The 22,096-nt window shown below is 37.2% G+C and overlaps 1 protein-coding gene across 2 annotated transcripts in view; it reads right to left on the reverse strand.

Moving 5' to 3' along the window:
- The window catches only part of SPTLC3 (serine palmitoyltransferase long chain base subunit 3), a 149,335-nt gene that overhangs the window by 82,982 nt on the left and 44,257 nt on the right, over nt 1–22,096 (reverse strand). For both annotated transcript variants that reach the window (XM_077872196.1, XM_077872195.1), the window contains 2 exons: nt 6,625–6,779; nt 5,876–6,024 (listed from right to left, as the gene is read on the reverse strand). In XM_077872196.1, the coding sequence (XP_077728322.1) occupies nt 5,876–6,024; nt 6,625–6,779 (304 nt within the window). The remainder of the gene's footprint in view (nt 1–5,875; nt 6,025–6,624; nt 6,780–22,096) is intronic.

A 22,096-nucleotide genomic window follows, 5' to 3' on the forward strand; every position in this document is an offset into this window, starting at 1 on the left:
ATGGGTGGTTTACCTCTTATTATATCACTTCTTCTTATTCTGTCACACGGTAGTCATTCAATGAATATTTATTGGCTTAACGAGTGAAAAATAAAATTATGTTGTCTAGGACTTCCAGAGGTTATTAAAAACAGTGGATAAACACATCTTTATCTTTTTTCTGACTTTAGAGTGAAAGTTTATAGTGTCTCAACATGAAATATAGTAGTCTTTTTGTTTGAAGTAGGTATTTTTTATTGCATTCTGGAATCACCTATTTTTATTCTATGAAAATTTGTACTAGGAAGGGATACTGAATTTAATAAATGCCTTAGTGTCACCTATCAAGATAATTGTATGTTTTCTTCTAGGATTTTTCAATGTTATGAATTGCTTTATTATTGAGCTAACTATCCTCATAATCCCTGAAATGACTACTTGATGATGGTATCTTGTTATTTGAATATACTGTTTGATCTACAATGTTAATTCCTTACATATTTGTTTTGCTAAGTAATACTGCCTTACAATTTTTCTTTTATTAAATGCTTGTTTGTCAAATTATGTTTAGTGGTTGCCAAGTCTGGTTGCCACTCATCAAAATCACCTCTAGTGACTTATTAAAACACAGATGTAGACATTGTTCTTCTCTATTTCCTGAGTTTCTGTTTTTATTTTTAATAATTCAATATTTTTGCTTTCCTTTTACTCCTTACTGCCTGGGTAGCTTAGCTTACTAGCTTCAATCTTTCTTCCTCAGTAAAATAAGACTATATATTTTCCTCAGTACACAGCTAGTTGGACCCTATGGTGTTCTCATAGTTTCTAAATATGATCTAAAAGTAATTTCATTTCTCTTTTGATTCAAGAGTCTCTTAGGAAAGAGCTTTGAAACCTTCCAGAGATTTTTTAAAAAGGTGAATGGGTGACGGGCACTGAGGGGGGCACTTGACGGGATGAGCACTGGGCAAATTGAAAACCAATAAAAAATAAATTTATTATTAAAAAATTATTTCTAACTTTATTATTTATTTTTAGCTTTATTTCACTGTGATCCAATAATGTGACCTATGTATATTTCACTTTTTGGAATCTAATGAGATTTTCTTCATGGCATAACATATACTCAATTTTTGTGAAATTTCACTATTTAAAAAGAAGTATACTTGTAATATGTTTAAGCTCATAATTCAATATATAAATATTAAATGAAAATAATTACACTGTTAGTGTCCTTTATGTTTTATGTTAGTGTCCTTCCCTCCCTCCTCCCCTTCCTCCTTCCTTCTTGCCCTCTCTCCTTCCTTCTCTTCCTTGCTCCTCACCTCCCTCCTTCGTTGCCCTCCTTCCTTCCTTTCTTCCTTCCTTCTCTCCTTTCTTCCCTCATTTCTTCCTTTCTCCCTCTCGCTGTCTCTCCCTCCCTCCTTCCCTTCTTTCCTTCTTTGTTTTTCAAGGACTGAGAGGTACTTTGTGGTCTTCTATCACTATTTTATTTGTCTTGCTTTTGTTTCTAATCAGCCTGTGGAATTGACCCACATGATTTTCAAAGTCTCTCATAATTCATTGTCCTAATTTCCAGGTATACAGAAAAATAAACAGCCATCTATGTCTGTGCTGTGCTACTTGATGCATGGAGGCTATTGGAATTGAATCTGTCTTCATATGGACTCTCCACATAATTTTTATAAGATGAGTCTCTTATGTTTATTAATGACTAATAACTTTAAGCTAATCTGCTTTCCTGTTTGTTGGCATTTGTACCACACACTTAGGTTGTCTGTTTATTTTTTAAAGTTTCAGCTTGTTCTTTACACTTTGGCTTGATATGAAAAAAGAAGAAGCAATTATGCATTTTACTTTGCCTCAGAGGCTGCTGCATTACATTTTTCATTGTCAAACCAACACAATCAGACAAACACCTTCCATATACAGAAAAATTAAATAGTCCTTTCAAATAAAGAAATTCAAAGATCAATGTGGAACTATCTTGCATAATGGAGATATTACTGATTATTGTTTGATGTTAATACTCAGACATCATGAACAATTCTCAATCCTGGTGCTGGAAATTTAAAACTCCATGTAATTTTAGAATCTGTAAACAGTTATTCAAGTGACTTTCCAGCTAAAAATCTGGAGGCAAGCCACCTTAAAAAAGAAGATGTTGAGCAGCAGTCTCTTCAACTTTTGATAAGCCATTCAGTCCAGCGTTCACTAGTTCACAGTGTAATATCACACACAACAATACTCAAAAATCTCTAATCCTTCATGGCGCATTAAGAAAGTTATTAGGAAAAACTGGGCTGTAATTACCAAAGATATAACATATAGCACACTGTTTAAAGGAGACAGCCTGGATCAAGAAGAATTCTAATAAAAAAGCCCCCATGAACACAGAAGATAAGAATGAAAAGTGTCAGGCATTTTAAATGCTTGATTATGACTCCAAATTGCCATTTTACTCTGCCTCGTATTTAAGATATCAAAAAATGTGCCATCCCCCAATCATCCTATGGAAGGTTAAATTGACCACAACACAGTCAAAGCCTCCCTTAATTCTGTTTGCCACTATTGTTTAGTTGTACATGAAAATAAATAGTAGCAAGTCATTTCACATGTTAAAAGCAGCATTTGCAATCCTGTACGTCTGTGTCTGGAAATCTTTCGTTACTTACAGCTCAGCTGTATTTTGGGCTCAGTTCTGGCATTTGCAGGTGCAGATTGGGCACCCAGTCTTACTCTTGGGCTCTTTCTTTGTTGTCTTTTTACTGAATTAACTTCCCTGTTGAGCACTGAGTACATTTTGGTGGTGGTTGCAGCAGGGAGGCAAGAACCAGGTGTCTGGCTGGGACATATCTTTCTACTTTTCATCCTTTGGAATAACTTAAATTTACTTGAATTTGTTTTTGATTATAGCATATAGTTGAGTTTGGATTTTTGGCCAAATCTCAGTCCTTTTATTTCAGTGGGCAAATATGTTCTTCTCAAATATTTTTGGCCAAGATACCATGTGTGGTCTTCTATCCTTTTACTATGCTTTAAATACTTCCTCTTGATTTATTTTGTATTTAATTTCCTATTTTATGATTTCTATATGCTTTTCCCTCCAGAACATTGGAAACTATTTTTAAAAGCTCCAGGAAACTACTCTTAAGTGACTAAATGTTCCTAAAACTTTTACTTTGGGTTCCTAAAGAAGCATTTTTGGTTGCTAAATCGGTAAGCCTCTATATTCCCAAATTTTCATTGACAATCCACTGCACTGTTAAACATTTTCTTAAGACTAGATAATCTATGCTTTCAAAGGTTAGTTGCATTTCTTGAAATAAGTGGCAATCAAAATTATGCCACTAATCCTTGCATGCTATGCTAAGGTTACTGCTTATATTGCAGAATACTTTCAAGTGTATCCTGCTTATTTCTTTATTTCTTGATTGCTCCTATCCACCTTTGTTATCAGTTTTTCCGTTTGCCTAAAATTAAGTGTGGGTGGCTTCTATTTTCTTCTCTCACTGTTTCCTTGAAAACTGTTAAAATCGTCTTCCTAGAGCTTGAGCCAGAGACTAAGAGAAGCAGATAAACACTAAAAGCCTAGCCATTCAGAAGGTTGAGCAAGTGGAGAAAGAACTTAGGCTGCAGGAAGTCCAAACTAGGATTTTTATCTCTGCCTGGCTTCTCTGAGTTCATTGAGTCTGCAGAATCAGGAACTTCTATTCCATATCTGGCTTCCATAGGAAGCAAATCATTAGCCTGTATCACGCTGCTTCCCTTTAGCTTCTGCTGCTGTGACTGGGGAGTGTCCTGTCTCAAGGAGTTGGGAGTCATCATCCTCAGGAAATGTGTTTTCTGTCTCGTTCATTAACAATCCTGGTGTTGGTGTCACCGGTACCAGAGGAAATGCCTCCAAAGCTTACTGACTCCATGTCTCTTATGACTGAGAGTAGTGTTCCAGTCTCTGCCCCACCCCAAATGGGGTATCATAGGTGACCCAGTTCTGCTAAGTCAAGTAGAAGTTTCCTTCTGTATTATGCTTAAATTTGTAGCCCCCCTGCCTCAAAATGAAGATAAGATGCCTTTCTTTTTTTTTTTTTTAAGATTTTATTTATTTATTCATTAGAGACACACAGAGAGATATAGAGACACAGGCAGAGAGAGAAGCAGGCTCCATGCAGGGAGCCTGATGGAGGACTCAATCCTGGGACTCCAGGATCATACCCTGGGCCAAAGATGCCCAACTGCTGAGCCACCCAGGAATCCCTACTTTATTTTTTAAAATTATTTTTACTCTGAATGGTCTGTTATCTTTCAAAGAAATTTGCACAGAAATATACATATGTATGCATACTTAATAGCCTTTAAAAAAAGATTTTATTTATTTGACAGACTGAGAGACAGCAAGCATCCCATAAGATGCCTTTCTTAACAAAACTGAGCAACCACTTATAAAGTCTGTAGCTTTAGCTAAATGTTAACTGAATGTATGGATTTAAAAAGTTAACTTTGTTCAACTTGTTCTTTGTTACATGGATCTGAATAATTACATGTTTTTAATGCTCTTCTCTCAATTGGTTATCTAAGAGGGGCATGTGGCTCATTTTTCATTACTGGTAAAACTTTTTAGTAGATATACCTTGGCTTCTTAGACTGGCCTGAAACTGACCTGTAAACCATTCATGTATCATTGTGAACAGGAAACTGCTATCAAGAAGCTAGCTAGAAAAAAAAAAAAAAAAAAAAAAAAAAGAAGCTAGCTAGACTGGGAATTAGTATGGTTACTAAACTACTGGGGCACATCACTTAGTTACTATGATCCTCAGTTTCCTCTCTAGAAATGAAATAACATCACTTGTGCTGCCTCCTAGTGCAGAGGACTTTTGTGAGGAATAAATGAGATGATGTATAAGAAAACACTGTCAGGAATAGCAAGACACTTTATAGGAGTAAGCTTGTACCACTCTTTCTCCCTGAGGTGAGGAGGAGCAGAAATTTCAGAGAAAAATGTTTCAGCTAAAAGGGAAACAAATGAGCAGTCTGTTCCACCTTGTCCATTCATTCATCATTCACTTATGCATTCAACACAATGGACAACAAGACCAATTCAATCCCTCACTTCATGGAACTTATGTTTTTAGTAGCAGCAATGGGCAATGTACAAATACAAATACAAAAGCAAGATCAGTGATGGACATCATTAAGAAAAGTTGGAGAAAGAGCAAAATCTAAACAAAAAGTTGTTCAATGGATATGCAATTTCAATGATGCAAGATGAGTAAATTCTAGAGATCTGATCTACAACATAGTGCTTATAATTAACAATACTACATTATGCACTTTAAAATTTTGTTGAAAGGGTAGACCTCATGTTAAGTGTTCTTACCACAAAAGGTGGAGACACAGAAATTTTCCAAGGTGATGGACGTATTTATTACCTTTATTTCCAAGGTGATGGTTTCAAAGAGTATATGTATGTCTAAACCCATCAAATTGTACACGTTAAGTACAGTTTTTAAAAATATCAATTATACTTCACTAAAACTGTTTAAAAAAAAAGGCAAGTCTTTTTTAAAAAAGACTAAAACTGTTTTAAAAAAAGACAAGGAAAGATCCAGAAAAGGACCAGATATAAGAGGCACAATAGTTCCTATTTTAGATAATGTGGTCTAAGGAAAGATTCATTTTTATTTATTCTGGAGAATTAAAATCTGTAATTAATAGACTGCCTGGCAAGAGCATAATGTTTGAAATGTCCAAAAAGACCTTCATATACATTTTTTATTTTGCATTTTATAACAGCTTTTTGAGGTACATAGTCTAGAATATGATCTAGATTTGAGAAGTTGCCACAAGGAATCTGAGACCCAACTGGACAAAATTTCAAAATGGTGAGCATACATACCCATTTCATGCCTGGTGCTGGCCACACCTAAGCCATACTCTTCTAAAACATCCTTTACTGTCCTCATAGATTCATCATAACTGGCGGCCAAGCCAAGGAAGTTATATGAACCCATGTTGATGACATCTTTGATGATTCTTCCAGTAAACCTGCAGAGAGAAGAATACAAAGGGCTTTCTCAATTAACATCACCCTAGTGCCCCATAAAATACTCTTACAAGGAGATCTTGGGTCTGGCCCAAATCATATATTTTCTTTTTCCTTTCTGATGTGCATTGCTGTCAACACAAAATGGCCTGCATCCCTGGAGGACACTAATCCCCGAATGAAGCTGGACAGAGCACTGGAAAAAGGTCTCCCAAGCCATGGAGTATTACTTAGCCCTGGCTTTCCATTGGCATTTGGTTCTGTGACACCTGTGCTCTTGTTTAAATTCTAGCAAGGACTTTACTGTCTCCTTCAGCAAGTAGAGGGGCATAATCTGTCAATAAAGCTGAAAAGACTCTTCCTGGCTGGCTTCATGTATATTGCACCTTCTGACACAGGCTTTACTTTTACTAATATAACATAGCCACCTTTGGCAATGGAATTACCGTGACCTCTGCCACTGGACTTATGAGGGCTTGCAAAGGGCTCAATGATGGAAGACTAGCAACTGTTTGGTTCATCAACTCTGTAACTTGGTGCCCATGCCAGGATTTCCTGGAAAGCATTTCTTTCAACCAAGCCCCTCCAGAAGGTTTCCTCACCTAAATGTCCAGTTGTAGTCATCCGACACCCTCTCCATCACATCAAACCGAGATCCCGGGGCACTGCAGATGGGCCGGTTCCAGTTGTCTCTGATTCTGATGTACAAGTTCCGTGTGTAAAAATTCTCAAAGTTTTGATAAAGCGGCACAAAATCCTGTTACAATAGAGGGAGCAGTTTACCTTTGATCTCCTGCTTTTTGTATTGTATTTGCAAATTGAAGGCTGGAAGAGCCATGCAAATAGTCCACTTGCAAATAGTTTTTGAGAAAGGGCCCATAGGTAAAGAAATAGGTGGGTTCCCAGATAACGCTGTGGCCTCCATCTCTAAAGAACTTATATTTTAGTGGGAGGAAGTAAAAAATGTGGCACAGAAAGGTAGCAAAGCCGATAGTGCAATACAAGATTAAGTCTCCAAATGAGTGGTAGACACAATGAATCCTGCGGGATTCCATCTGAAAAGTAACAATAAGTGTTTATGTCAAAGAAGGTTAGCTGGAGAAAAAAAGTTCTTGAATAATAATTTGGTCTTAACTTTTTTTAACATGAATATCCCCACTCATGTTTTCAGAAATGTGGATGAACTTGATATGGGACCTTTTGGCAAAACTCTTGGCAGTTGGCTGGCTGTCATATCGCCAAGGGCCTAGAAACTCAGTTGATGAGCTTGTGGAGGCACCTGGCTTCACCCACAGTTGAAGTAACAGCACTGTTGTCCTGTATAAAAGGTAAGCCATGCCCAAGAGGTTTGCTATCCAGCTGAGGCTCAAAGCAAAACATATATAACTTTTGGCCATCTAACTCCTAATAGCACAAGGCAGGAAATACAAGACTTGGGTCTAGGCCAAGTACTTTAGGCACTTGTAAGATTAGAATGAGAGGGAGAGTCACATTTTGGTGGAGGAATCAAGGTAACTTTACATATGAGGGGTCTCAAAGCTCGGCACTGAAGGTGGAATGAGATTGTTTTGGGTAGGGAGACTTGGAGGGGGCACTCAGGATAAATGGGTCTGTGTTGGAAGTGTAGGGCATTTTTGAAAAGAATGAGTAAAAATAAAACAAGGCATATTTTGTTACTCTGCTCAGAACCTCTGGGTGGCTCCCACCTCACTCAGAGTCAAAGCCAAGATCCTGAGTGGTCTAATCCCTGTTACCTTCCTGATCCCATCTGCTACTATTCCCTGTGGTATATTAATGCTGCAGTATTCAGTTGGGCACAGAAAGTGGGAATCTTAAGTGTCTGGATGAAGAATTCACACATTATCCTGGAGGCAATGGGGAACCACTGAACAACTGGGAGGGAGCTTTCTTATTCTCCCATCCTCTTTGAGTTCTTTGCTCTCCTTCCTCTTATGGGATAAAGCTGACTTCCTGTTGTAACAAGGAGGACCAGGGTTAAGGCTTTGTGGAAGACCTTCTTAAGATACTGGTTTGGCCTACTCATCTCCTAGCTGATCCATTTCAGAGGAAAATATATGGAATCTGCAGGCTTTGATGGCTTGTGGTTGCATCCAAGCCAAGTTTGCTTTGCCACATCATTAGGTTTTTGGTGGCAATGGCATCATTTCTGGGGGGAAGTTGTGAATATGTATTAGGAAGAATGTTTATAACCACAATCCCAGTACATACTGGGGACTATCTATTGCACATGAATTTGGAGGATGAAAGCCAACTTTATTAGTTACATCTGAAAGTTGAAAATCTCTTACCAAATGAATTTATCCTCGAATAGCTAAGTATCCTGACAGAAGTTTTAATAAGATTTAAAGCTACAGGGATCCCTGGGTGGCGCAGCGGTTTAGTGCCTGCCTTTGGCCCAGGGCGTGATCCTGGAGACCCGGGATCGAATCCCGCATTGGGCTCCTGGTGCATGGAGCCTGTTTATCCCTCTGCCTGTGTCTCTGCCTCTCTGTCTCTCTCTGTGACTATCATAAACAAATAAAAAAAATTAAAAAAAAAAAGATTTAAAGCTACATGGTTATGACAATTATACCCTTTTATATTCTAACAGGGAAATGGACTATTTTCAAGAAAAAAGGAGATTTGGTAATTTCAGGAAATTATTTCCAAATAATCCAAATATTTCCTTTTCCAAATTATTTCCTCTTTTTTTTTTAAAGCTGTTTACTGATTCATGGTTACTCCATATCCCCAAATGTCATTTGTGTCCTTCTAGTTCTAAATTTCTTAATTGAAATGACAACACTTAAATTCATACTATCAAGAGAAAATAGAGAAGTAGATCTGTAAGTACTATTTTTAGACTCTGAATGGAATTATAGTTTTAGATATTTTGGGAAATGTTACTCAAAATAGTTAACAGTTGGTTTAGGAAAACACTTGGTTTTTGGTAGGAAAAAATAAAATATTATATCTACAATATTAAAACAAAATTAATTTCAACATAGAACCACAAGATGCACAGGATACCAGGGCAGAGGGGACATAGAAGTCATAGAGTTCAAACATTTGACATGTGAGGAACATCAGACCCAGCAAGGTTAGTGACTTGAACTCTGGTCAACCTCTGGCTTCGTTCACTTTCCCAGCAGTCACTTCAGAGTGACTTCAAGCTGTCACCTCACCCACTTGTGCAAGCTTCCCTCCAAAACACCAGTTAAAACAAAAACAAAAACAAAGAAACCCCTCAAAACAAACAAACAAAAAAAAACATGACCTATAATATGGAAAGCTAAGGCCAACAGATTGCCAGACCATAGAGGAATATCCATTCATTATAAGGAACTTGGCACTGACTTGAGGAAACAATCTAGGGTTTTTCACCATTGATGTCTCATAAAGATATGCCATTATGGCCTCTTAAGGGAAGGTGGGAAAATGTTCCATCTTGTCCAAACTTTCTGGCTTCTGGCTCAGAGATTTGGATTTTCTACCTATATGGAAATGGGCAGCCAGCTTTTTAGTGAGATAAATGCTCTCAGGGCAAGATACAGTGATTCTAACGTATTCTGTGGGATCAGAGAAGACTTTCTAGTAGGTAATGATCTTCATATTCAATTATATATATATATATATATATATATATATATATATATATATATATATATATATTAGAAATTAAGTATTTAAACTTCTCTGCCAAAGTGAGAGGCCAATCTTTTAATCACACAGAGCCATTTCTTTGTGAGCACAAACTCAGACCTGAAACACAAGCTCAGCAGTTTATGTGTCCCTGAGAGGGAACTGCTTAGAATTTAAGGTCTGGTTTAGGGAAGAATTGCCTTCTTTTGCAGCACTGTCTTGCTCTTCCTCTGCACCTGTGAGTCTTCCTGCCTCTGCATGGGTGTATTTTCACCCCACCCCATTCCTTTGAGCACCATTGAGGTTTCTTCAGGAGCAGTCAACACCTTCCAAAGGTCATTGCCCTCTAATCTCGGGTAAGCCTCCCACAGCATTTTCGCTATACCAGAAAATGAAACTAGACTAGATATTGCAAAAACAGGAGCATTGCAAGAGGACATATCTTTATCCATCTGTATATGTAACTTGTCATTTGGTCTACTCACTATCTTTATTTTTTTTCCCTGACACAAATGGCTAGATGTGAGAGTGAAACTTGGGCCATAAGGACACAATTGTTTTGGAGGGGTGGGGTGTAGGAGGGTTGAACAAAATCTAAAAATGCAGCTACAAAAATGTCTTTGTTTCTACTGCAATATGACAGTCTTTCTTTTTCCACCTTTAATCTCCTAGGATACTTTATAATTTTCCAAGTGTTAAATGTATTTCTATCTAATTTTTCTGGATGAGTCATTAGAAAGTCAGAAAATTTAAGTGGACAAATTGGGAATTCCACCTAGTTCTAAAAAAAAAACAGTGCTCTTTTCAATAACCATACTACAGGGTTAGGTGTTTATAAGGAAGTGAAGAAAACATATCCACAGCCAATTGTGAAAAATATTGCCAAATTTGGAAGTCTATTCCTTCTTATTTGATTTAACTACCTGCTCATTCAGTAGGAAATAGAACCATGGATTTGTAAGAGAGAAAAAATCATTATCAAGCACCAGTTATTAATTTTTGCCTACATTGACACTTATACTTCTGTTCTCAACTAATTAATTTTGTGTCATTATTTCCTTTTGGGAAATACCTATTTCTCCTATCAGGGATGAGCTCTGAGTAATAATACAATATGTTTATATTTTTTCTTTGTTGGAAAGGGTAATGTATCATAAACAGTTCTTTGAAGTATGAAAAGCACAAAGTCAAGATGGCTAAATTTAATTCTATTAAGAAATTAGAGGGAGATTTGAATAAAAATGGCAGACTAAGAGCTTGCAAGTATTTGACCACTCATCTAAAAGTCATCTGAAATGACAAAAGATGTTTAAGAAACAAAATAAATTTATAAATGTCTAGAAAGACAATTGAGAGTATTATTACTGAATCAGAAATATTGAGGGATCACAAAAGATGGAACACAAATAAGATCTGATCAATGGAGAAGTGAAACCATAGAAAACCATAATTCTCATTCATTTGGGGAATATAAATAATAGTGAAAGGGAATAGAAGGGATGGGAGAAGAAATGGGTAGGAAATATCAGAAAGGGAGACAGAACATGAAGACTCTTAACTCTGGGAAATGAACTAGGGGTGGTGGAAGGGGAGGAGGGTGGGGGGTGGGGGTGAATGGGTGACGGGCACTGAGGGGGGCACTTGACAGGATGAGCACTGGGTGTTATTCTGTATGTTGGCAAATTGAACACTAATAAAAAATAAATTTATTATTAAAAAAAAAACATAGTTCTAAAACATTTCCTGAGAAGACTGGTGTGGATATTCCCTACAGTCAGGGGAGTTTAAAGATAAGAGTCAATAACCATACAAAGTTGATAGGGTGATTAAATGGGAAGCTATATCTCTCTGTCCTCTTTTTATTGGGTTAATAAGTAAGAAGCAGTTGTACTGTCCACAGGACAAATCACCTTGCTAGGCACCAGGAACTGAATGAAAGCAATGCCCCAATGTGGAGAGAGGGGGAGTCTACACTGCAAAAACACAAGCTACTGGTCCTGGCAATTCCTTCTGTTTCCTTTCTTCAATCACTCAAGATAGGTGAACACATAGGAAAATAAGGATTCTTGAGTAAAAAAAGAAATGAGCATAAAACCAAGTCTCAGTGCTATTTAAGGAAAACTAGCATAAGAGGCACCAAATTCAACAAGCAGAACTAACATCTAATGAAAAGACTTAATAGAGCAAACGGAAAAAGAATTTAAAATATATTCATCTTTTGGGACACACAACAGAACAATGCATACCTTAAGAAGACGAACAGTTCAAAGTATAAGGAACACAGCTGAAAGGCAGATTAATAAGCAAGACTAGTAAATTGACTGTTTCCCAGGCCATAATGAAAAAAGATAGAGAAAAAAATATGAAGGAAGTTAAGAGATATGTAAAACAGATTCAGAAGATCCAATATCTCTCTAATAGGAGTTACAAGATTGAAAGAAAGGAGAATAAGAAGAAGTGCAAGAGGAGGTAAATAAGGTTAAAAAAAAATATGGAGGAGGAAAGGCAGGGGGAAATTCCAGAAAGGAAGAAAGATTTGAATCTAAGGTATAAATGATCTCGTGGGTACTGGTTAAATTTCATGTCTCCAGGGATAAAGAGAAAAACTCAAATGTTTTCAGGGAAGGAAGAAAGGCAGTTTACATACAAGGGAATAAGAAATTGATTGCTTTTAGACTTTTGTAGGTGACAGTTCAAAAAGATTATGAAGGAAAATTATTTTGAACTTAGAATCCTGTACTTTGCCAAACCAAAAATCAAATGAGAAAGCCATATAAGAACATTCTTATATATGTAAGGAGTCACAAGCTTAACTCCCACAGACCTTTTCTGTAATAATTGAGCAAGTACCTTAACAAAACAAACAATGAAATAACTAAGGAGGAAGATGAGATGCCAGGAAAAGTAGTGAGTAAAGAAACTAATGGACTATGGTTACCCCAAGTAGTTTTGTGTACAAGGTATAAAGAAACAGAACCTAAAAATTAATAAATAAATTATACCCTGGAAAATGTTTATGCAAGAGAAAGAAATGTTATTAAATTCTCCTGGAAGACTCTCATCACTGAGAAACTTATCTAGTTCTATACATATATGTTAACATTAAAAGAGAACCATTAAAAAGAAAGCCGGGAGAAATACTACATACAATTTCCTAACAGTGACAAGAAGAAAAAAATGCAGAACAAGGAAAATTCAAATGTATCAAAGATATGAAAAGTATTTAAAATAAAAAAAACAGAAAATGTAAGAATAAATGTTAAATATAAAGATGGCAGGAATTAAGAAACACATGAGTAATTAAAGTATTAGGTTTACCCATAAGGAGTTGCCAATGTTTATTTTTGACCTACAAAAACAGCAATTTCACATGACTCAAGAAAGTAATTGTTCATAGCTTATGTTATTTTATTAAAACACAGAAGCTTTCACATTTGATTTTAATTTTTTTTTTATTTACAATAGTCAGAGAGAGAGAGAGAGAGAGAGGCAGAGACACAGGCAGAGGGAGAAGCAGGCTCCATGCACCGGGAGCCCTACGCGGGATTTGATCCCGGGTCTTCAGGATCGCGCCCTGAGCCAAAGGCAGGCGCCAAACCGCTGTGCCACCCAGGGATCCCTCAGGTTTGATTTTAAATAAATCTATATGCTGCTTATGTAAGGGCTACATTTTCTGAAGTGATGAAGACTGAAATAAAGAGATGGCTGTTGAAGAAAAAGCAGATGTATATTCACATCAGACATGACAGAGTGCAAGGTAAAGCATGATAAAAGGAACAAATCCACCAAAAACTGTAAAAGCCATGACTCACGTATCTGACAGTTAAACTGAAATATATAAGAAAAAGAAAAACAAATCCATAATCACAGTGGATGACATTAACACACATTTATCAGAAATGATAAGTTTGAGAAGAGAAAAAATAAGTAAGTCTAGAGGATTTAAATTACATAATTAGCAAGTTTGTTCTAATACACTTAAAATTCTGCAGTTTTTCATGGCACACATGGAAAATTACAAGAAATTTCAATCCAATCCAACAAACTGAGAAGCTGTGTGTGGCAACTAAGGATAAGTATTCATTAAGGTGGTAGCATTTGGAGTTAAAAATGATAATAGCTTTCCTATATGCCATCCATAATTAATTAGATATGGGATAGAGAAAAAAGATAATATTTAAATATTATAAGAAAGTATAAAGAAACAGAACCTAAAAATTCTTCAAATTCATCAAAAACTCATACCCAAACAATGACTGTAAGAGGAAATATAAGACCTTAGAATAAAGAAAATTATAAAATTTTATTAAAGGACATGAGATACTGAAATAAGTGAAGAGACATATCATGTTTCTAAATGAGAAGACTAAATATTATTAAGATGTCAAATTTTCCAAAGTTAACCTCTGCCTATAGGTTTAATAATATATTACCAATTAAAATGGCAACAGTCTCTTTATTTTTTTATTTTTTATTTTTTTAATTTTTATTTATTTATGATAGTCACACACAGAGAGAGAGGCAGAGACATAGGCAGAGGGAGAAGCAGGCTCCATGCACCAGGAGCCCGACATGGGATTCGATTCCGGGTCTCCAGGATCACGCCCTGGGCCAAAGGCAGGCGCCAAACCGCTGCGCCACCCAGGGATCCCGCAACAGTCTCTTTAAAAAATTCAATACCTAACAAGCTAATTATAAAGTATACACAATGGATAGTCTTTCCTCCTTTATCGAATATTAGTTGACCATAAAGTTCAGGGTCCACTTCTGGGTTCTCTGTTCTGTTCCATTGATCTATGCGTCTGTTTTTGTGCCAGTACCACACTGTCTTGATGACCACAGCTTTGTAGTACAACCTGAAATCTGGCATTGTGATGCCCCCAGATATGGTTTTCTTTTTTAAAATTCCCCTGACTATTCGGGGTCTTTTCTGATTCCACACAAATCTTAAAATAATTTGTTCTAACTCTCTGAAGAAAGTCCATGGTATTTTGATAGGGATTGCATTAAACGTGTATATTGCCCTGGGTAACATTGACATTTTCACAATATTAATTCTTTCAATCCATGAGCATGGAATATTTTTCCATCTCTTTGTGTCTTCCTCAATTTCTTTCAGAAGTGTTCTATAGTTTTTAGGGTATAGATCCTTTACCTCTTTGGTTAGGTTTATTCCTAGGTGTCTTATGCTTTTGGGTGCAATTGTAAATGGGATTGACTCCTTAATTTCTCTTTCTTCAGTCTCATTGTTAGTGTATAGAAATGCCACTGACTTCTGGACATTGATTTTGTATCCTGCCATGCTACCAAATTGCTGTATGAGTTCTAGGAATCTTGGGGTGGAGGCTTTTGGGTTTTCTATGTAGAGTATCATGTCATCGGTGAAGAGGGAGAGTTTGACTTCTTTGCCAATTTGAATGCCTTTCATGTCTTTTTGTTGTCTGATTGCTGAGGCAGGACTTCCAGTACTATGTTGAACAGCAGTGGTGAGAGTGGATCTTGTTCCTGATCTTAGGGGAAAGGCTCCCAGTGCTTCCCCATTGAGAATGATATTTGCTGTGGGCTTTTCGTAGATGGCTTTTAAGATGTCGAGGAATGTTCCCTCTATCTCTACACTCTGAAGAGTTTTGATCAGGAATGGATGCTGTATTTTGTCAAATGCTTTCTCTGCATCTAATGAAAGGATCATATGGTTCTTGGTTTTTCTCTTGCTGATATGATGAATCACATTGATTGTTTTACGGGTATTGAACCAGCCTCTTCAATAAATGGTGCTGGGAAAATTGGACAGCCACATGCAGAAGAATGAAACTAGACCACTCTCTTGCACCATACACAAAGATAAACTCAAAATGGATGAAAGACCTAAATGTGAGACAAGATTCCATCAAAATCCTAGAGGAGAACACAGGCAACACCCTTTTTGAACTCGGCCACAGTAAGTTCTTGCAAGATACATCCACGAAGGCAAAAGAAAAAAAAGCAAAAATGAACTATTGGGACTTCATCAAGTTAAGAAGCTTTTGCACAGCAAAGGATACAGTCAACAAAACTAAAAGACAACCTACAGAATGGGAGAAGATATTTGCAAATGACCTATCAGATAAAGGGCTAGTTTCCAAGATCTATAAAGAACTTATTAAACTCAACACCAAAGAAACAAACAATCCAATCATGAAATGGGCAAAAGACATGAACAGAAATCTCACAGAGGAAGACATAGACATGGCCAACAAGCACACAAGAAAATGCTCTGCATCACTTGCCATCAGGGAAATACAAATCAAAACCACGATGAGATACCACCTCACACCATTGAGAATGGGGTAAATTAACAAGGCAGGAAACAACAAATGTTGGAGAGGATGCCGAAAAAAGGGAACCCTCTTACACTGTTGGTGGGAATGTGAACTGGTGCAGCCACTCTGGAAAACTGTGTGGAGGTTCCTCAAAGAGTTAAAAATAGACCTGCCCTACGACCCAGTAATTGCACTGTTGGGGATTTACCCCAAAGATACAGATGCAGTGAAATGCCGGGACACCTGCACCCCGATGTTTATAGCAGCAATGTCCACAATAGCCAAACTGTGGAAGGAGCCTCGGTGTCCATCGAAAGATGAATGGATAAAGAAGCTGTGGTCTATGTATACAATGGAATATTCCTCAGCCATTAGAAGTGACAAATACCCACCATTTGCTTCAACGTGGATGGAACTGGAGGGTATTATGCTGAGTGAAGTAAGTCAGTCAGAGAAGGACAAACATTATATGTTCTCATTCATGTGGGTAATATAAATAATAGTGAAAGGGAATATAAGGGAAGGGAGAAGAAATGTGTGGGAAATATCAGAAAGGGAGAATGTAAAGACTGCTAACTCTGGGAAACGAACTAGGGGTGGTAGAAGGGGAGGAGGGCGGGGGGTGGGAGTGAATGGGTGATGGGCACTGGGGGTTATTCTGTATGTTGGTAAATTGAACACCAATAAAAAATAAATTTAAAAAAAAGTATACACAGAGAAAAAAGCTTTAAGAATTACTTAAAAACTTACAAATTTGCCTAAAAAGACAAATAGATCAATAATTCAAATCAGCGGGGGGATCCCTGGGTGGCTCAGCAGTTTAGTGCCTTTGGCCCAGGGAGTGATCCTGGAGACCCGGGATAGAGTCCCACATCGGGCTCCCTGCATGGAGCCTGCTTCTCCCTCTGCCTGTGTCTCTGCCTCTCTCTCTCTCTCTCTCTCTCTGTCTCTCATTAATAAATAAAATCTTAAAAAAATTCAAATCAGTGGGTAAAAAATATTCCATTAATGATATTGAGACCATTTAAAACTCTCTTTTAAAAAAGAAAGTCCTCCTCACATGAAAAGATGCTCAACATCACTCATCATCAGGCAACTACAAATCAAAACCACAATGAGATACCATATCACATCATCTGTCAGAATGGCCAAAATTAACAAATCAGGAAACAACAGATGTTGACCAGGATGTAGGGAAAGGGGAACCCTCTTACACTGTTGGTAAGGATGCAAACTAGGGCAGCCACTCTGGCAAACAGTATGGAGGTTCCTCAGAAAGTTAAAAATAGAGCTACCTTATGACCCAGCAATTGCACTGCTAGGTATTTACCCAAAAGATACAAAAACACTGATTTGAAGGGGCATCCCAATGTTTATAGCAGCATTATGAACAATAGCCAAATTATGGAAAGAACCCAAATATTCATTGACTGATGAATGGATAAAGAAGATGTGGTACACACACAGACACACATGCACATTACTCAGCCATCAAAAAGAACGAAATCTTGCCATTTGCAATGATGTGGATGGAGCTAGAGTGTATTATGTAAGTCAATCAGAGAAAGACAAATATAATACAATTCACTATATGTGGAATTTAAGAAACAAAATGGATTAACAATAGGGGAAGGGAAAAAAAAGAGAAAGGAGGCAAACCATAAGAGACTCTGAACTAGAGAATAAACTTAAGGTTGCTGAAGGGGGAGATGGATGGGGGACGGGCTAAATGGGTGAGGAGTATTAAGAAGAGCACTTGTTTTGAGGACTGAATATTATATGAAAGTCATTAATCACTAAATTCTACTCCTGTAACCAATATTACACTCTATGTTAACTAGGATTTAAATTAAAACTTTTTAAAAAGTCCTCATACCTCACACAACACATAGAAATAAGTTCTAGGTGAATTATGGGTTAATGTATAAATGCATCACAGATCATAAAAGTACTGAATGAAATTGTAGGAAAATGTGTTTTATCTTTAAGATGAAAAAAAATGCCTTCCTAAACATAAGGAACCCTCCCTCCCCAAAGAGCAAAAACTAACAAAAACAAAGAAAACCCAAAGATGTCTGATACATATGGCTTAAAAATTAAAAATTTAAGTATGGCTAAATAGAACATAGAGAAAATTAAAAGCTACAAAACAGAATTAGAAAATTATTTAAAATTATTTAATAGACAAATTATTCATATATGAATATATAGAAAAAGTTCATCTAAATCAGTGAGAAGAAATGATTTAATAAAATCATGAGCAAGGGATATGAATGGGCAATTCAAGAAGAGTGGGTATAAAGCACTAGTAATCATATAAAAAGAAGCCCAGGGATCCCTGGGTGGCGCAGCGGTTTGGCGCCTGCCTTTGGCCCAGGGTGCGATCCTGGAGGCCCAGGATCGAATCCCACATCAGGCTCCCGGTGCATGGAGCCTGCTTCTCCCTCTGCCTGTGTCTCTGCCTCTCTCTCTCTCTGTGACTATCATAAATAAATAAAAATTAAAAAAAAAAAGAAGCCCAGTCTCACTGTTAATCAGGAAAATACAAATTAAGACAAGAACAAAAAATGTTTACCTATCAGACTAGCAAAAGTAAAAAATGCATTGATTATATCAACATACCAAGTGCTGGTGAGGAAGTAAGCTCTCCTAGGTACTGCTGACTGGAGTCTAGCTGGGCAAGCTTTTTTGAAAGGCAACTTGCCAATCTCTCAGAAGTTAAAATATACATTCCTTGAACCCAGAAAGCCACTTCTAGGAATTATCCTTGAATAAATACATATGCTGTTCATTGAAGAATTATTTGAAATAATAAAATAATAAAAATTGGTAATATAAATAATCATATATACACATTATGGAATACCATCATGCAAGTATTTAAAGGAATGAGGTAATCTTGGACTGACATGTAAATATCTTCAAACATAGGTGACAAAAAAGTAAGTCACACAACAATGTGTATGATACAATCCCATTTATGTTAAGGAAAGGACAAAATGGGTGCAAATGAGCCTATATGTAATTAAGTGCACAAAAAAGGACAATTTTGCTCATTATTTCTGTAACAAAAGGGAAAGGAAACAAAAGACACAGGTTTGAGAAGGGGCTCTTCATTAGGACTTGTCATAACCCACTCATTTCACACATTGGCTTAGTAATACTTGGTGTACATAGCAAAGCTCTACCTTATCAAAATCAATCAACTCTGCCTGACTACTATTTGTAGATTCCTTCTTGCAAAAGGAAGTAAAGGAATTGAAAAATGATTTAACGAACATTTTAATGACACAGCAGAAGTTTTGTATGTGTAACATGTATATATATGCATTTATTTGGATGTTCAGATACACACATCCAAATAAATGTTGACTTGAGTATTCACTGTGTGGAGGCTGTGATCTGATTTTACTGATGATCTTGTTTCACAAAATATTTCTAGAGCTATGATTTTAAAGTTGTCGTTCTAATCTATGGCATACGCTTCTTTGCTAGAAACAATCATAGAAAATATTCAGCCCTTGTGAGGCTATATTTGCTTTTTAGAAGCAGCCAGAAGGTATTTGGAATGGAGCCTAGTTGGGGGGATTTGGGATTTCACTGGCCATCAATTTCTGCTGCATTCAAAGCTATTGATTTAGTGAAATTTAATTCAAGGAAGTGAGGGAGTGACGATTTGTATACACAGGAAAGTTGGAGGAGCATTGTTCTAAACGTTGGTTTCTAAGTTTCTGCATATGAGAATCACCTGGGAAGCTTTTATGAACCCCACCAAGGATGTACCCACAAACCAATTAAATTTGAATTTGGGGTGTAAGCCCAGTATTAGCTTTTAAGGCTTCTCAGGTGATTCCAATATGCAGCCAAGGCTGAGAACCCTTGGTCTAATATTACCATCTCACAAGCTGCTGGCTAATTTGTTAAGTTCCCAGGGAAACCCCAATGAAAGCTCTCTGAGTTTGGACTCGCCCAGGTCCAAACAGGAAGACCAGTGCTCAGGCCATCTGTTTGCTTTGGACAAAACTCAGATCCAGTGACCTTAATGGAACCCACCCTTCGAAATACTCAGAAGTAATGAGTACTCTCTGGGTGAATCCTGCTATCATTATCAGGATGCAAAATGTGGATGCAAAAGGACAATTTTTAATTCATGCAAACATTTGAAGATTTCTCTTAAAATTCTTTACAGTTACAACTTGCTGAACACTCTTTGTTTCATGTGGGAGTAAAAATCTCTGGGGATGGGCCAGAAATGTCTGAGATGTACTTGTATGGTGCTACAGGGACTCTCCGGATCTAGTATGAACATGGAATTGTACTGAAATGTTTTATAAAAGGCTGGTGCCATGTGGAGAAGATCTTGCTGAACCTGTTATCAAACCATATGGATTGAGAAATGGGGCTAGGCTTGAAGTTTTTCCAAGTCTCTGATGATGCTTGACATTCATTTAATGATGATATTTGCTGACATTCTCTTCTGGATTTTGCCAAGTTAAGCCACTGCATCACTGAGAAAGTGATTTATCTAGAGGTATTTAATGAATTTCAGTTCATTGCTGAAGTGGCCTTTGATTTTAAAAAAAGGATATATATGTCTCCAAAATTAAGAGTTAAAAGGAGAATTTAAGCAAGAATATTTAAACCTTGTACCTGTCTGTATTGTCACATTCCTAGTCAGTGTCTTCTGATCCTTAGTGGAGTCTGTTTGAGGTGCCAGTTCTCCTGGGCCTGGCATTTGTTTTTTAGCTCTTCTGGAGGAAGATTTTGATTTTTTTTCTTTTCAGTTAGTTTATACTAAGTGAATCAGTAATCCTAAGTGAATCAGTAATCAAGTGATCTAGATAAGAAGATTTTCAAAGCCTTTATGTTTTGGAGACAGTTTCAGGGTTTTTGGGCTAGAAATCGAAGAGAAGAACACAGAAAGATTCTAAATTTGGGGCAACACTTTAGTCTGAATGGATGGTTTGGTATGAGAGGAGTCATCTCAGGGAGAAAATAGGGAAACTGGATTAATAAATTCTTGTATTTAATTAAAACAGGAAAGAAATGAGGAAAGTGACATGTCAATTAGCTTGATTGTAGCAATCATTTTGTTATGTATATTTTTATCAAAATATGCTGTCCACCTTATGTATACATAACATATTTAAAATAAAAAGAAGACACATAGAGTAGAAGAGGGTAATCAGAATCAGACATCTCTTTATGATCTTTTTGAAAAACATTATTGCTATTCTCCACCACCACCTCATGGATACGCTTTTTTCCTGGTGTCATTTTGCTCTTGGCTAGCTTATGGGACAACTCATTCTGCTCTCTCAGTCACCAGCTTTTAGAATAGATTATAATGCTCATTTCTGCTAAAAGAACCAAGAGTCACTGGAAAGTGGTGTGTTTCCAGCAAGATACTTCAAGATGTGCCTCGGGTAGCTTATTAACACAAAACAAGGGGACTTTCAGAAGTACAGGGTTGGGGGAAATAGTAAAAGGCTAACGGTCAGCCTGAATGTAGGGTTTCTAGTGACCAAGTCCCATCAAAAAGAATACAATGACGGCAGCTATTGCAATTTGTTACTCTGAACAGCTATAAATGTCTAAAGGGGCTCAAAAGGAAGGAACACATAATAAAAAGTGTGCCATGTGAAAGGTATATCCACCAAGGTAACTCAATTGACTGATGGTCTCTACCTCACAGAGATCCAACAGGAGGGAAATCATTTATTTTGTAAAAAAACAAAAAACAAAACAAAACAAAACAAAAAACCAGAGCATTGATTTATTTGATGCACTGTCTTCCTCCTGGGAGGTGGTTTGAGCAGTTCTTGCAGCCATAGTGACAGGTTTTGCAATCAAGGCTGCTCATGCTCAATGTATCCCATTGTTCAGGACTAGGCACCCCTTCCCTCAAGTGCTGGGAGTGTTGGAGGCAGACAGCTTGCTGAAGGGAGCTGCCTGGCTAGGGATCTCCCTCTAGGGTGGTCGTTCCCATTTATCATCACAGAAGGCTCCAAAACCCTGCCCTCTGTGAGGAATGCTTCTGAAGGGCCTTCCTGTCCAGAGCTCCCTGTGGGATCCAGTGAGACCTTGGCTGGGACTACATCACAATTCACCTGGTCTCATTTTGCTCCCTTCA

This window comes from Canis aureus, chromosome 26 (assembly GCF_053574225.1).
Source record: "Canis aureus isolate CA01 chromosome 26, VMU_Caureus_v.1.0, whole genome shotgun sequence".
Classification (NCBI taxonomy): Eukaryota; Metazoa; Chordata; class Mammalia; order Carnivora; family Canidae; genus Canis; species Canis aureus.